General features: G+C 34.7%; 1 protein-coding gene across 1 annotated transcript in view; it reads left to right on the top strand.

The window, feature by feature from the left end:
- Positions 1-12,726, top strand: part of LOC128998773 (protein MCM10 homolog) — a 41,226-nt gene that overhangs the window by 17,047 nt on the left and 11,453 nt on the right. Inside the window, exons 8-9 of the mRNA XM_054425120.1 lie at positions 9,289-10,945; positions 11,853-11,961. Of these exons, the coding sequence (XP_054281095.1) occupies positions 9,289-10,945; positions 11,853-11,961 (1,766 nt within the window). The remainder of the gene's footprint in view (positions 1-9,288; positions 10,946-11,852; positions 11,962-12,726) is intronic.

Below are 12,726 nucleotides of genomic sequence, written 5' to 3'. Positions count from 1 at the left end.
TTTCCCTATAGGGAAGTAGCTATTACCATAGGTGGCACGGTAAGACCTAGACCCGGGACCAATTTATTTCCCGATTTACCCGGGACTGTTATTGGTAACGGAGAAAATTCAAAAAATTGTAAATTAAAAATTTTCATGTTATTCTTATGGAGAATATTATAAAATGTTGTAGTTTGCTTGTTTATGGATAGGTATATTTTGATCAAACTTGGCAAATTGATTTATTTTATACTAAGCTATTAATATTTTACTAAAAACCACGCTTTATTAGTTTCCTTGGGGCACTAAACCTAGGTACTCGTTAAACTTAATGTTAGGTACTTAAATAGATTTAATAGAAACTCAATTAAGACAAATGGAAATTTGCTTGGTTGGCAGATTTGCTGTGGTGGGGTATTTTATTATAAAGCGAAGAAGATTAGAATTATTTATTTTCGCTGACTTCATAGTATTCCAAATAAACTTTGATGTGCCACTCTTTACAACCTGCAACGTCAGTCGAGTTTTGCTTCATAATTAACCTCCTTTTTTCAGAATCGGTATCAAGTTCAATAAAGCAAAGTATTGAGGATTGGCCGATCCCTAGTTTATTGAGTAATTAGGTTTGCTGATCAAAGAAAGAAAAGGTGTTTTTTGGTAAAATTTTAATAGTAGGCCTATCGTATGAAAATAAATTCAATTGTCAAATTTGATCAAAATACATCAATAAACAATCAAACAACACCAGTTTATGATTTCTCTATAAGAGTAATAAGATTCAAGATTCAAAATAACTTTATTCATTTTTTATACATGCGTACATAGAATGGCGTCAAAATAACATCGGAATTTCAAATAAGTTACAAGTAAATGTTATAAGTAAATGTTTAATTTTTATGAAAAAGTTCCCTTGGAATAATTTTAATCAACTATTGTAGTTAGCATTGTGTATTAATATGAAATAATTACCAGTCCAAAAAATAAGTACTTATTTGCTTAGGTACTCATAAATTTGTTGTAATGCGATTCATCCCAATTTCAACATAACTACACTTTGTGTGATTAGACAATAGACATCATTATTATATCTTATCTCTCTTAAGTCAAGTCGTAGATTTTTATAACAACGAAACCTTTATTTGGATTCATCTCTGACCTTTACAACAACCCTACAAATAAGTGTATTGCAATTTAAAATGTGAGAGCCACGACAATTAACTTCCTCCTTTTTACTCAGACAGACCACTGAACGAACTCCCCTCAAAACCAAGACTCCCAAGTTTCTTTGAATGAACAAAACCAAATTATACTCTCTCTCTCTCTCTCTCTCTCTCCCAAAAAACAGACATTACCCTCGAAAGCCTTCCCGTCGGAGCCTAGGAGGATTAAACATTAAGGAGAAGACACGCTTGAGTTTCGTTGAAGCCAGCCCGACAGCACGTACAGCAGGGGGAGGGGGGGGGGAGGCATTGTGTTCAGAAACATACATAATAACATTTTTAAGGCTAACAAAACCAGCAACCGAACACACCAACCAATAAGGGCCGTTTTAATGTTGGTTTTATAATGTTAAGAGATTTAGTTACTGATCTTAGTAAATTATTTAAAAGATTTTTTATTCAAGACTACATGTGAACAAAATTAGGAACTTAAATTAATTCTAATCGCAATATTAGAAATCTAATTAAGAGGAAGAATGTATTCATGATCGAATAGTAAATTCAATGATGTGTTTTTAACTAAATATAACGGTTGAGGGATGAATGTTTTTATTTTTTGCCCTGCTAATATTGTGTTAGTATTGATTATATCATTCATAATTGTATACTGTACTCAAGTCATAAAGTTAAGTATTTGAACATTTTTTGCATAAAAATAATTCAAATAAGTTTTTAAACTATAAAATAGTGATATGTACACACTGTGACTTCAGAGGATGCGTGAACTGAAAGATTCCACTTTTTACTCAAAGTTTATTTGATATTTCTTAACATCAAGCTCACATAATATGGCTCAATATGACATTAAAAAATCAAACATTTAATGTCTTAGAAAATGTTTTACTTATTATGTTTGTAATTCAATTGGAAAGGCTGAGAGTGTAATAAAAGGGAACACCGCTTTGAATTTTCTCTTGACTTCGCTTATTTAAAATTACTTGCCTATCACATAAATCCCTTAAAACTAGTAAAAAATGATATTAAAAATTCGAGAAAGTAATAAGGAATGCTAATTTAATATTTATTTCACCATCCAAATTGGATTATTAATTTAAAAACTAAACCTAATAAGCTTGTTTTAAAGACTGTAAAAATTAAAAAGTTAATAGGCCTACAGTTCTTTTTTTTATACTCCGATGAAATATTGGTAAATATATTATTTTTATTTCGAGAAACTCTTAAGGAACACGAAGAAATTGATTATTTGTATCGATACATCATATTTATTTCAAAACGTAATAAAAAAATCATATGTCCAAGACAATTCATTCAAATTTGATCTTTACAAGTGTTTAAATTTAGGGGCAATTTTAATTCGAAACGGCGTGTGTCGCGTTTTCCCTATCTCTCTATTATAGCACTTATAGCTGTGGCTTTTTACCACTCTACGGCTCCGCGTACCCCTCTAGTGTTCTGCTTAAGCTGGCTTCACCGCAACATGTATATCCCTATTCACGTGTCCTCTCCTTAATTTTTTAATCCTCCTAGGTTGGAGCTGAACCAACTGGCCAACTGACCCCATTCTATTGCCACTTAGCCTAATCATCTGATTGCTCTCTACTGAGGGCAAACACCTCCAGCAAGCTTCCCAGTTGGCAATGCCTACAATTGTATCAGATCTACAATAGTAACTCTAAAACCTTATCAATTAACAATTCACACAATAAAACCATCTCTCCCTTACAATATGACCTACCTACACTTATTCAAGATAAGGTATCTGCTATCGTCCTTATGGGGCGATGTCTACTTGTACCGGCGTCTAGTTGTACCTGCTGCATTTTGGTGACAGGCGTCTAGTTGTACCCCGTCCAAAGCTGTAGAGACAACTTGACGATGGTGCGGACGTCTAGTTGTCTCTACGTCTAGTTGTCTCTACGTCTAGTTGTACCTCTTAAAAATCTACAGGTACAACTAGTCGGAACGTCACCGTCTACTTGTACCTCATACGTCTGCGTCTACTTGTACCTACGACTACTTGTACCTACGACTACTTGTACCTACGACTACTTGTACCTACGACTACTTGTACCTACGACTACTTGTACCTACGACTACTTGTACCTACGACTAGTTGTACCTACGCCTACTGGTACCTACGTCTAGTTGTACCTGCGGCTAGTTGTATCTCCCCTTCAACTTGTCACCGGTTTAAGAGATTAATTTTATTTCTTTAAAAATCATACAATCTTACAACAATTTATTATGAACAACTTGCTACAAAAGCCAGGAAAATTTGGCTTGTCTGCAGCTCATTGAGAAACCCCTGTTCTTGACAACAACGTACTTGTGTCCCTTGGTCAGTCCTTTTCCATATTACACTTTGGTTTTCCTTATTTCTTGTCAAGATCTGCTATCATTGTTTTTTCCACTTAAACTCTTCTTCTTAGGTTTATATACAAAACTTTTATCATCTGACCACCAAACCCCACCAAATTTCGATTTAAAAGACACAGCAGACATAGCTCAGCACGATAATTCACCAACTTCTATGACCACTGCTCAAGACGAACTGACATCTTGCATGGCATTTACTTATACCTACGGGAGGGATGGGGGTGAGATGTATTTCCACGAAACGTCCCCGGCGCCGGGAATGCAGTGTATGGCATATGTTTCTTTTCCATCTACCTTTCAGTAAACTAAGACAATTGTAAAACTGGAGCCTTACAGGGAGGGCTGGAACTGCACTTACGGTCAGTCCCTGGTCCTAATCCAACTACGGAACTGCACTCACGGTCACTTTGAGCCTTTCTGGGGGTACCGGAACTGCACTCACGGTCAGTCCCTGGTCCTAATCCAACTACGGAACTGCACTCACGATCACTTTGAGCCTTTCTGGGGGTACCGGAACTGCACTCACGGTCAGTCCCTGGTCCTAATCCAACTACGGAACTGCACTCACGGTCACTTTGAGCCTTTCTGGAGGTACTGGAACTGCACTCACGGTCAGTTTTTAATTAGCCTATATCACATTGTGCAACACCATGATTGAATTGATTAAAACTTATTAAATTAGTTGAAATATATTGAAAAGTTTTGATTAAATTAATCTAAACGTCAAAAAATAAACTTACTACTGACATTGTAAAAAATACACATATATATGTGCACAGAAAATTCTAGCATAGTATTTACGATAACATGATAGGCTATATTCTTATTATAACGAAGCTTCTTTTGTAAAGGTTAGGTTAGGTTAGGTTAGTTATTGTTGTATTTATTGGGACAGACACTAAAACGTGTTTTAAATATAAGTATTGGATAAAGTAAGACAGAGGATGGAATAAACAGATGACTAAGGGGCTAGCGAAGCGTTCAGCCGTGAAAGACCGATTTTTGACCGTGAGTGCAGTTCCATATGGCTTAGGCGGGCTACCCTTCCAACCCTTGTAAATTCCTTTGACCGTGAGTGCAGTTAGTTGTCAGCCAAATTACATATCCTTAACAAACAAAGTGTTTCATTTAAATAATATTACTAAGGGCCTGGTTATAGTTAGTAACTGGTGTTGAAATATTAAAACATTGTGCATACTCCTAAGCCAAGCCGAGATCAAACATCACAATGAATTCTAGGTCTAAACATTGACAACACATATAAAAATAAGTCACATAATAAGGAAAAGTAATGTAAAGGTATATCTTATAAAAATAAATTAGATTAAAAAAATAAATATAGCGTATTCCAAATACACATAAGTATATAGCATACACATTCACAATTCAACAAAGCTGGTTTGAAAACTAAATAGGCATATAATATTGCGCATAACCGAACCAGTCCCTAAAAAGTCCCTAAAAAGCTCAAATACAAAACAAATTATTATAATATTTAAACAAACTCAGAATCAAATTATCTATGTCAGGTTAGAAATCCCAGTACAATATATATTTTGTACAAAAACAGTTTGTTATTAGTCTTTCTTTGCTTTTGTTGACGTTATTTTTAATAAATAATTTATATTACTCCAGAGGTTTAACTCTACTACTAAAGGCAGCAAACATGTTTGTGAATAAATATTGGTTTACTAAGGTAGCTTTGGTCTTGTGTTTGATGATAATGATGATAAAAAGGCTTCCCTGATTGAAAGATTGGAAATCGTCTTCGTCAAAAATGAAAAGGCAAATAAAGGTGTGTTGAGATAAGCTTAGTTCTTGGTCAAAACCGCTAAATTAGCATCCCTACGAAGTTATTATTTCTACGTTTACGCTCCTTGATTGGAGGCCAATCACTTTCTCGCAACTACGCGATAGAGGGCTGACCCAACACCCCAATAACTGGAATGGATTGTTGTGAAAGGAAACTCTAAGAATTTGCAAATGAAGTCCATTCTGAGTAACGTGTGGGGATTAACGGGACATTCTGTACGCTGTTTACAAAATATTTCCTTTGCCTTTCCAAGTACTGAATCTATATGGTTTTGCTTATATTAAACAATAAGTCAAATACGTTGTAGCAGATGTCTTTAGCTGCATTTTACAACAGGTATTTCGTTCACCTTTCTCAGAAATAGCTGTTCATGGCGTGTTCCTGAATCAACAATAAGGTATATTGTGTTATTGTCCTAATAAACACGAGAGACATTCGCCTATCTTTATGGTCGAATTATATAAATAACATTGAACTGATTAATTTAACAAATGATCATTGTTAATTTATTGTAACAATTAGGCTATTTATGTACTGTACATTTATGTTTTATGTTTTATATGTTTGTTTTGTGCTGTATTTACGTTTTAGTATATATATATACTGTTTAAATATTTATTTATTCAATCAATGTCCTGACTAATCAATACATAACCTAAACTATATTAAATAGAGATTTGATCATATTGTCATAGCATCTCTTTATAAGAAATCTGTCCGGAGTATGTGCAATTTTGGTTTATTAAACTTATTGGTAAATTGGTGTAAGATTGTTTTAGGTTTATTCGTAATCCGGACGCATACGAAGTTGAAACTTTTGCTTTGGTATTAACAGTCAAGTAAAATAAATAAATAATTAAAATAAATAAATAATTAAATCTAATATATAAAATTCTCGTGTCACAGTGTTTGTCTGCAAACTCCTCCGGAACGACTTCACCGATCGTTATGAAATTTGGTGTGTAAATTCTGTAGGTATGCGACCGGACGTAAACTATTTCCCGTTTCGAAATTCTTAAAAGGGCTCCGCCCCAGTGGCTCTGGAGTTTCCCATGTTAACCTTTTGAGAAATGGAATTAATGAATCTTAACAGCTGTTTCAATTAAACAAGTTGGTTCTGTTCTATGATGTTCAATAGCATTAAAGTTACAAGGATTACCAACAGGGTGCAGCACTATTATTTCTTTTACATTTATGACAACAGCTAATTTGCAACCAAAAGGTGAGTGAGCGTAGCGAACGAACTTCAACCTGGAGGCGAGTTAGCGTACCGAACGAGCTAACCTGAAGGCAAGTGAGCGCAGCGAACGAGCTCCAACCTACAGGTGAGTGAGCGTAGCGAACAAGCTCCAACCCAAAGGTGAGTGAGCGTAGCAAACGAACTTCAACCAGGACGTGATTGAGCGATGCGAACGAGATCATCTTGAAAATTAAACGTAACGGTACTTTCTTTCCATCGGTCTGTCTTAGGGGAAACCTATAACTTAGGCGATACGAAGTTCGCCGGGTCAGCTAGTAATCTTATAAATTTAAGAAAATGGGTTATTCGTTTGGCTCTGCTACCCGACCATTTTTATTATTGAGGTCTCAAATTAAAGGTATGCACGCACAGATTTGCCATCAAGCATCGGCGTATATTTTTCTATTATCTCACTCGGCTTATACGTAAACGAAATTGCTCCCCATGTTTTTCTTATGGGAGTTAAATTTGGTTTTCATGATTTTCTTCGTTAGGCTAAACAAATCATATTAACAATTTAATTTTTGAGTTGTTCTAATTCTTATAACGTAGTTTTCTAAAGTTATCTGTTGTGGCTGCCTAGAAATAATCGGACGTTTGTTTCTCCTTTGAAAATGTATTGATAATTATAGTAGTGGTAGTTAATTATGTTACAAGACTATGACAAATTGCCAATTATTGAGTCAACTTGGTCCCCACGCACAGGCTTCGCATATGTAGGCTCTGTCGATTTTCAGAAATTACGTTCATTCTGTATCTATTATTCTTTTGTTATGAATTGCTTTTGATTTTATTTATTTGATTTAATTTTACCATGGTATCTTTCCGGACAAACTCCATTAAAAATATAGCACGGGTCGAGGTTAATTTAACAACTTAAAACTAGAATTCATTCAACAATAGTTTACCTGAAAACTATTTTACTAATATTTGTTTAAAGTTTTACAGAATACACTTACACATGATGCTATTGTATGTTTTTATTTATACATGATATAGGTACTTACAACAAAACTTGTGAATTTTTGTGTTTATTTATACATTTATTGTATGGCAACAACGTAAACTTAAAGATAGGAGCGAGTGTATGCAATTCCAAGATAGAGTTTAGTATTCACCGATCCTACGATAGTTTAAGAGTATATTTCGTACCTGGGGCCGAAAATGACTTTTTTTCAGCTCGGGATCATTTTTAAGTTCGAGACGAAGATGAAATCGGTCCGTGGTACGATTGCTGTTTTTCACCAAACTATACAAAACTGAGAAAATATATCAATAATGTAGGCAAGCATGTTTATTTACAACCTTTTTATCAGCTTGTGAACATCACACATCGGTGGAAATGTATTTTCCTGTCGATCTACAGAATGCCTTTATAAATTAAAATAGGCTAAAAAGACATAAAAAAGAATTACAAATGTTTAAAACTAACATGGGTTTAACGGGTTGCTATGCTGGTGACGAAATAACAACTAATTATGAAAATAAAATCAAAACAAATGGAACATATTCCAATCACATTTATTATTTACAGTGTATGTTAAATGGAGAAGTATGTGTAGTACATTGCACAGTTTTTGTCGAGTTTTCAACCGCTGGACCTCAACTTCATTGTACACTTCATTGTTCATTGATCACTGGGAAATCCATTGTAAACTATAAGATATGCACACTAATCAATGCAAATACTTTAAGGTTATGTGAAAAAATATATAAAGGAATCAGCAAAATTAGTAATACATAATTGCTGGGCAGCGGTCTATTGCAATTCATTAGGGATATACTGCTTGTATATTTAATGATATATATAAATGTTTTAATTAAATAAGCGATTTTCGGTACTAGGGCTGGGAAATTTTAATCACAACTATAGCTGCCATTTCGACCCTGGACAGCAATGCGTAGCTTTCAGCCTCCAATTAACGTCTGTAAAACTACTAAAACAACGTATTGCGGTGAAAAATATTTGCCAATCATACTCAATCGACTCGGAACACTGCAGTTCCTGATTTAATTAAGGGTATTATTAAAAAGTACTCGTGCAGTAATCAATTAAACAGGGTAACGAATTGAAGGATAGATACAACTAGACTATAAGGACGCAAAATACGCGTAGGTACAACTAGTCGTAGGGACTACTAGACGGAGGGACCACTAGTCGTAGAGACTACTAGTCGTAGGGACTACTAGTCGTAGGGACAACTGGTCGCATCCGTACAAGCTAGGTGATACTACTTGTCGGTGGGATACACGTCTAGTTGTACCTACGTCTACTTGTACCTACGTCTAGTTGTACCTCCTAAAAATCTGCAGGTACAACTAGTCGGGTGAGCCACCGTCTACTTGTCCCTCCGTCTAGTTGTACCTACGACTAGTTGTCCCTAGGCCTCGAGGTACAAGTAGACGGAGGGACAACGAGACGGAGGGACAACGAGACGCGGTCCCGTCCTTATTCTACAATTCTTTCCTTTTATACAGCATATCACTTTATTTCTTGTGTTCTTTGACGTTGTCTATAGCAATGTTATATTGACAAATGACAATGAATAGAATCTGATTCTGATCAAGTATTCATTTATCATCAATTGCCAAAACCTGCAGTTATGCTTTGATAAGTGACATATTTGTCCTAAGTTATATAACTAAAACACTAACCAACCTACAACCTTTATTTGACTAATAAAACTATACTTTTTTAGGAACAAGAATATAACTGATGCCCAGTCACATACAAATAAAGCTGATGACAAGGTAGTACCCCTGGAACTACCAAATCCAAAAGAAAACATGAAAAGTAAAAAACCATCCAAGAAAGGGAGATTTGATAATTTGGTCCAAACTAAAACTTCTAGTAAAGCTCCAGCTTTCAGAAACATCCTTTCAAAAGGTAGTAAAACGTCAAGCAATACAAGTAAAGATTATGAGTTGTCAATTTCTCAGTTAAAAGACAACGAATCAGACGATGACTGGGAAGCAGAGTGGGGCTTAAAAAAATTAGGTAGTCATTCTGATGAAAAACACAATGTCAGTGGAAATAAAAACACACCTTTAGCCGTTGATATAATTCCCAAACTCACAGACAGTGTTTCTGAAAAAACACAAAATAGAAAGATCGCAGTCACAAGAGGAATCAAAACTTTGTGTCAACAAAAATCAACTCCTAAAGACAGTAAAGCTAAAGGGACTGTGAGAGAAGATGACGATGACTGGGAAGCAGAGTGGGGCTTAAAAAAATTAGGTAGTCATTCTGATGAAAAACACAATGTTAGTGTAAATAAAAACACACCTTTAGCCATTGATATAATTCCCAAACTCACAGACAGTGTTTCTGAAAAAACACCAAATACAAAGATCGCAGTCACAAGAGAAATGAAAACTTTGTGTCAACAAAAATCAACTCCTAAAGACTGTAAACCTAAAGGGACTGTGAGAGAAGACGACGATGACTGGGAAGCAGAGTGGGGCTTAAAAAAATTAGGTAGTCATTCTGATAAAAAACACAATGTTAGTGTAAATAAAAACACACCTTTAGCTGTTGATATAATTCCCAAACTCACAGACAGTGTTTCTGAAAAAACACAAAATAGAAAGGACGCAGAAACAAGAGGAATCAAAACTTTGTGTCAACAAAAATCAACTCCTAAAGACAGTAAAGCTAAAGGGACTGCGAGAGAAGATGACGATGACTGGGAAGCAGAGTGGGGCTTAAAAAAATTAGGTAGTCATTCTGATGAAAAACACAATGTTAGTGTAAATAAAAACACACCTTTAGCCGTTGATATAATTCCCAAACTCACAGACAGTGTTTCTGAAAAAACACCAAATAGAAAGATTGCAGTCACAAAAGAAATGAAAACTTTGTGTCAACAAAAATCAACTCCTAAAGACTGTAAACCTAAAGGGACTGTGAGAGAAGACGACGATGACTGGGAAGCAGAGTGGGGCTTAAAAAAATTAGGTAGTCATTCTGATGAAAAACACAATGTTAGTGTAAATAAAAACACACCTTTAGCCGTTGATATAATTCCCAAACTCACAGACAGTGTTTCTGAAAAAACACCAAATAGAAAGAACTCAGAAACAAGAGAAATACAAAATTTGTGTCAACAAAAATCAACTCCTAAAGACTGTAAACCTAAAGGGACTGTGAGAGAAGACGACGATGACTGGGAAGCAGAGTGGGGCTTAAAAAAATTAGGTAGTCATTCTGATGAAAAACACAATGTCAGTGGAAATAAAAACACACCTTTAGTCGTTGATATAATTCCCAAACTCACAGAAGAAGACAAAATATTAGAAGAAACTTGGGGAATGCATTGGGGCCCTACAACAGGGCAAAGGTCCTCAGCTGCAAAGGTGAGTGAGTCCAAAGAAAGTTTTAGAAACGTCGTAGGCATTCTTTGTTTCTATTTCATTAACATATGATTTTTCCATAAACAATACCTATAATTATTGGTTTTAAAGTAGTTCAGTCAATTATGATTTTTGTATTGTTCGTCATTATAATATTATAATGCATGCTTTTTGTAATGAAACCCAATAACAGAGTGGTCTGTAACTTCTGTTATCATTTCTATGCTCTGAATTGATGCTAGAGCTTTAAGAAGTTTATTTTAAGAAGTGATTAACTTGAACAGTAACTCATGGCACTATTACTAAATTTTGACTTTATTTGGTTAAAATTAATGACCATCAGAGCTGCGGCCCTGGGCACGTGCAAAGGGTGAAGCCCTTTCTTGATACAAAATATTTAAACAATTTTTTAAATGTCCGTGAATTTAAATTAATTATGAATTATAAATTTACTATGTGAATTTAATAATTATGAAAGAAGAAACACGACGGAGTGTAAATATTAATATTATACATTGATATTTTTTTTAGTTATTGTTTTTAGAATACTAAGTTTTTGGTAGTAAGGGATTGTTAGTTAGAATGTATTACTTATATGTATCACATCAAAAATAACTCACAACACTATTATTAAATCTTGACTTTATTTCAATAGAATCGCCACACAACTTGTTACATGATTTGCCAGAGTCTCATTAAAAACCGAATAACAATCTGCTGGCGCTCGGTGTAGGTCTTATCATGCCACGCTAATAGCTTCTCTCCTAAGGATAAATTCACTGAAACTTAAAAGTATATTACTCTATCGCTCAAACAGCTTGGTTGTTGGTACGGCCATAAGTTACATTTTGCTTACCTAATTGGAATGCTGGACCAATCACAAATTTAAAAGTATTTGATGTGTTTTTAGAAAAAAGCTCTGGCCTATGTGAAAAGAAAGGGACCAATTAGCAATGACCAGAAAGCAAGCGAAAAGAAAAGAAAACGGACAGAATTAGAGGACACTACACACACTGAGGGTGAGTTTTGAGTTAATTATTCAAAAATAACTTTATTTTACTCATAAGTTCTTAACAACTGTTATGCACATGCCTATTGGTTGTACAGTATTTATATTGAGACGCCAACAAAATTACTGATTAAAGGTATTGAATACTTAATTTAGTAATGTAGTCCAGTAGATATACACTTTTTACCTGGAAAGTATTCCGAACCTGGTGGAATTTTCACATGTTGCCTGGGGGTACTCTGGGATGTATATCCTGAGTTTTCAACCTCTAGCACCCTGTGCTAACTTTAGGAAAGGTCAAAAACTTCTAAATTTTCGGTATTTTTGATGTTTTTTTGTTTATATGTTGTAAATTAAGCATATTCTGTGTACCATTGTGCATTACAAAGTTGATTTTAAACACTCATTAATATTTAACATCTTGGAATACCTATTAACCCCTTCATGCACTCACCAAACACTTTCGGTGGAAACTTGATCAAAATTGGTACAGAAGTTTTCATTGAATCGCTGCACATCTTATATATTAAAAAAAATAGTTTCTCTTTTCCGAGTTCGTTTGGCTCATCTATCCGACCGATTTTCATGATTGAGGTCTCAAATTGAAGGCATGCACACAAAGACTTCACATCAAGCATCGCCATATATTTACCTACTGTATTACACTAGTCTATTACTTGACCAAAAAACATAATTTGATTCAAATCGAATTCATACTACAATTTAAGATGTATTTCACAAGTTATATTTATATAATCCTATATATTTTGGTCTA

The sequence above is a fragment of the Macrosteles quadrilineatus genome, unplaced genomic scaffold (assembly GCF_028750875.1).
Source record: "Macrosteles quadrilineatus isolate MER2022 unplaced genomic scaffold, UCM_ALF_1.0 Scaffold_7__1_contigs__length_78375512, whole genome shotgun sequence".
Taxonomy (NCBI): Eukaryota; Metazoa; Arthropoda; class Insecta; order Hemiptera; family Cicadellidae; genus Macrosteles; species Macrosteles quadrilineatus.
This window is presented reverse-complemented; position numbering and strand designations above follow the sequence as displayed.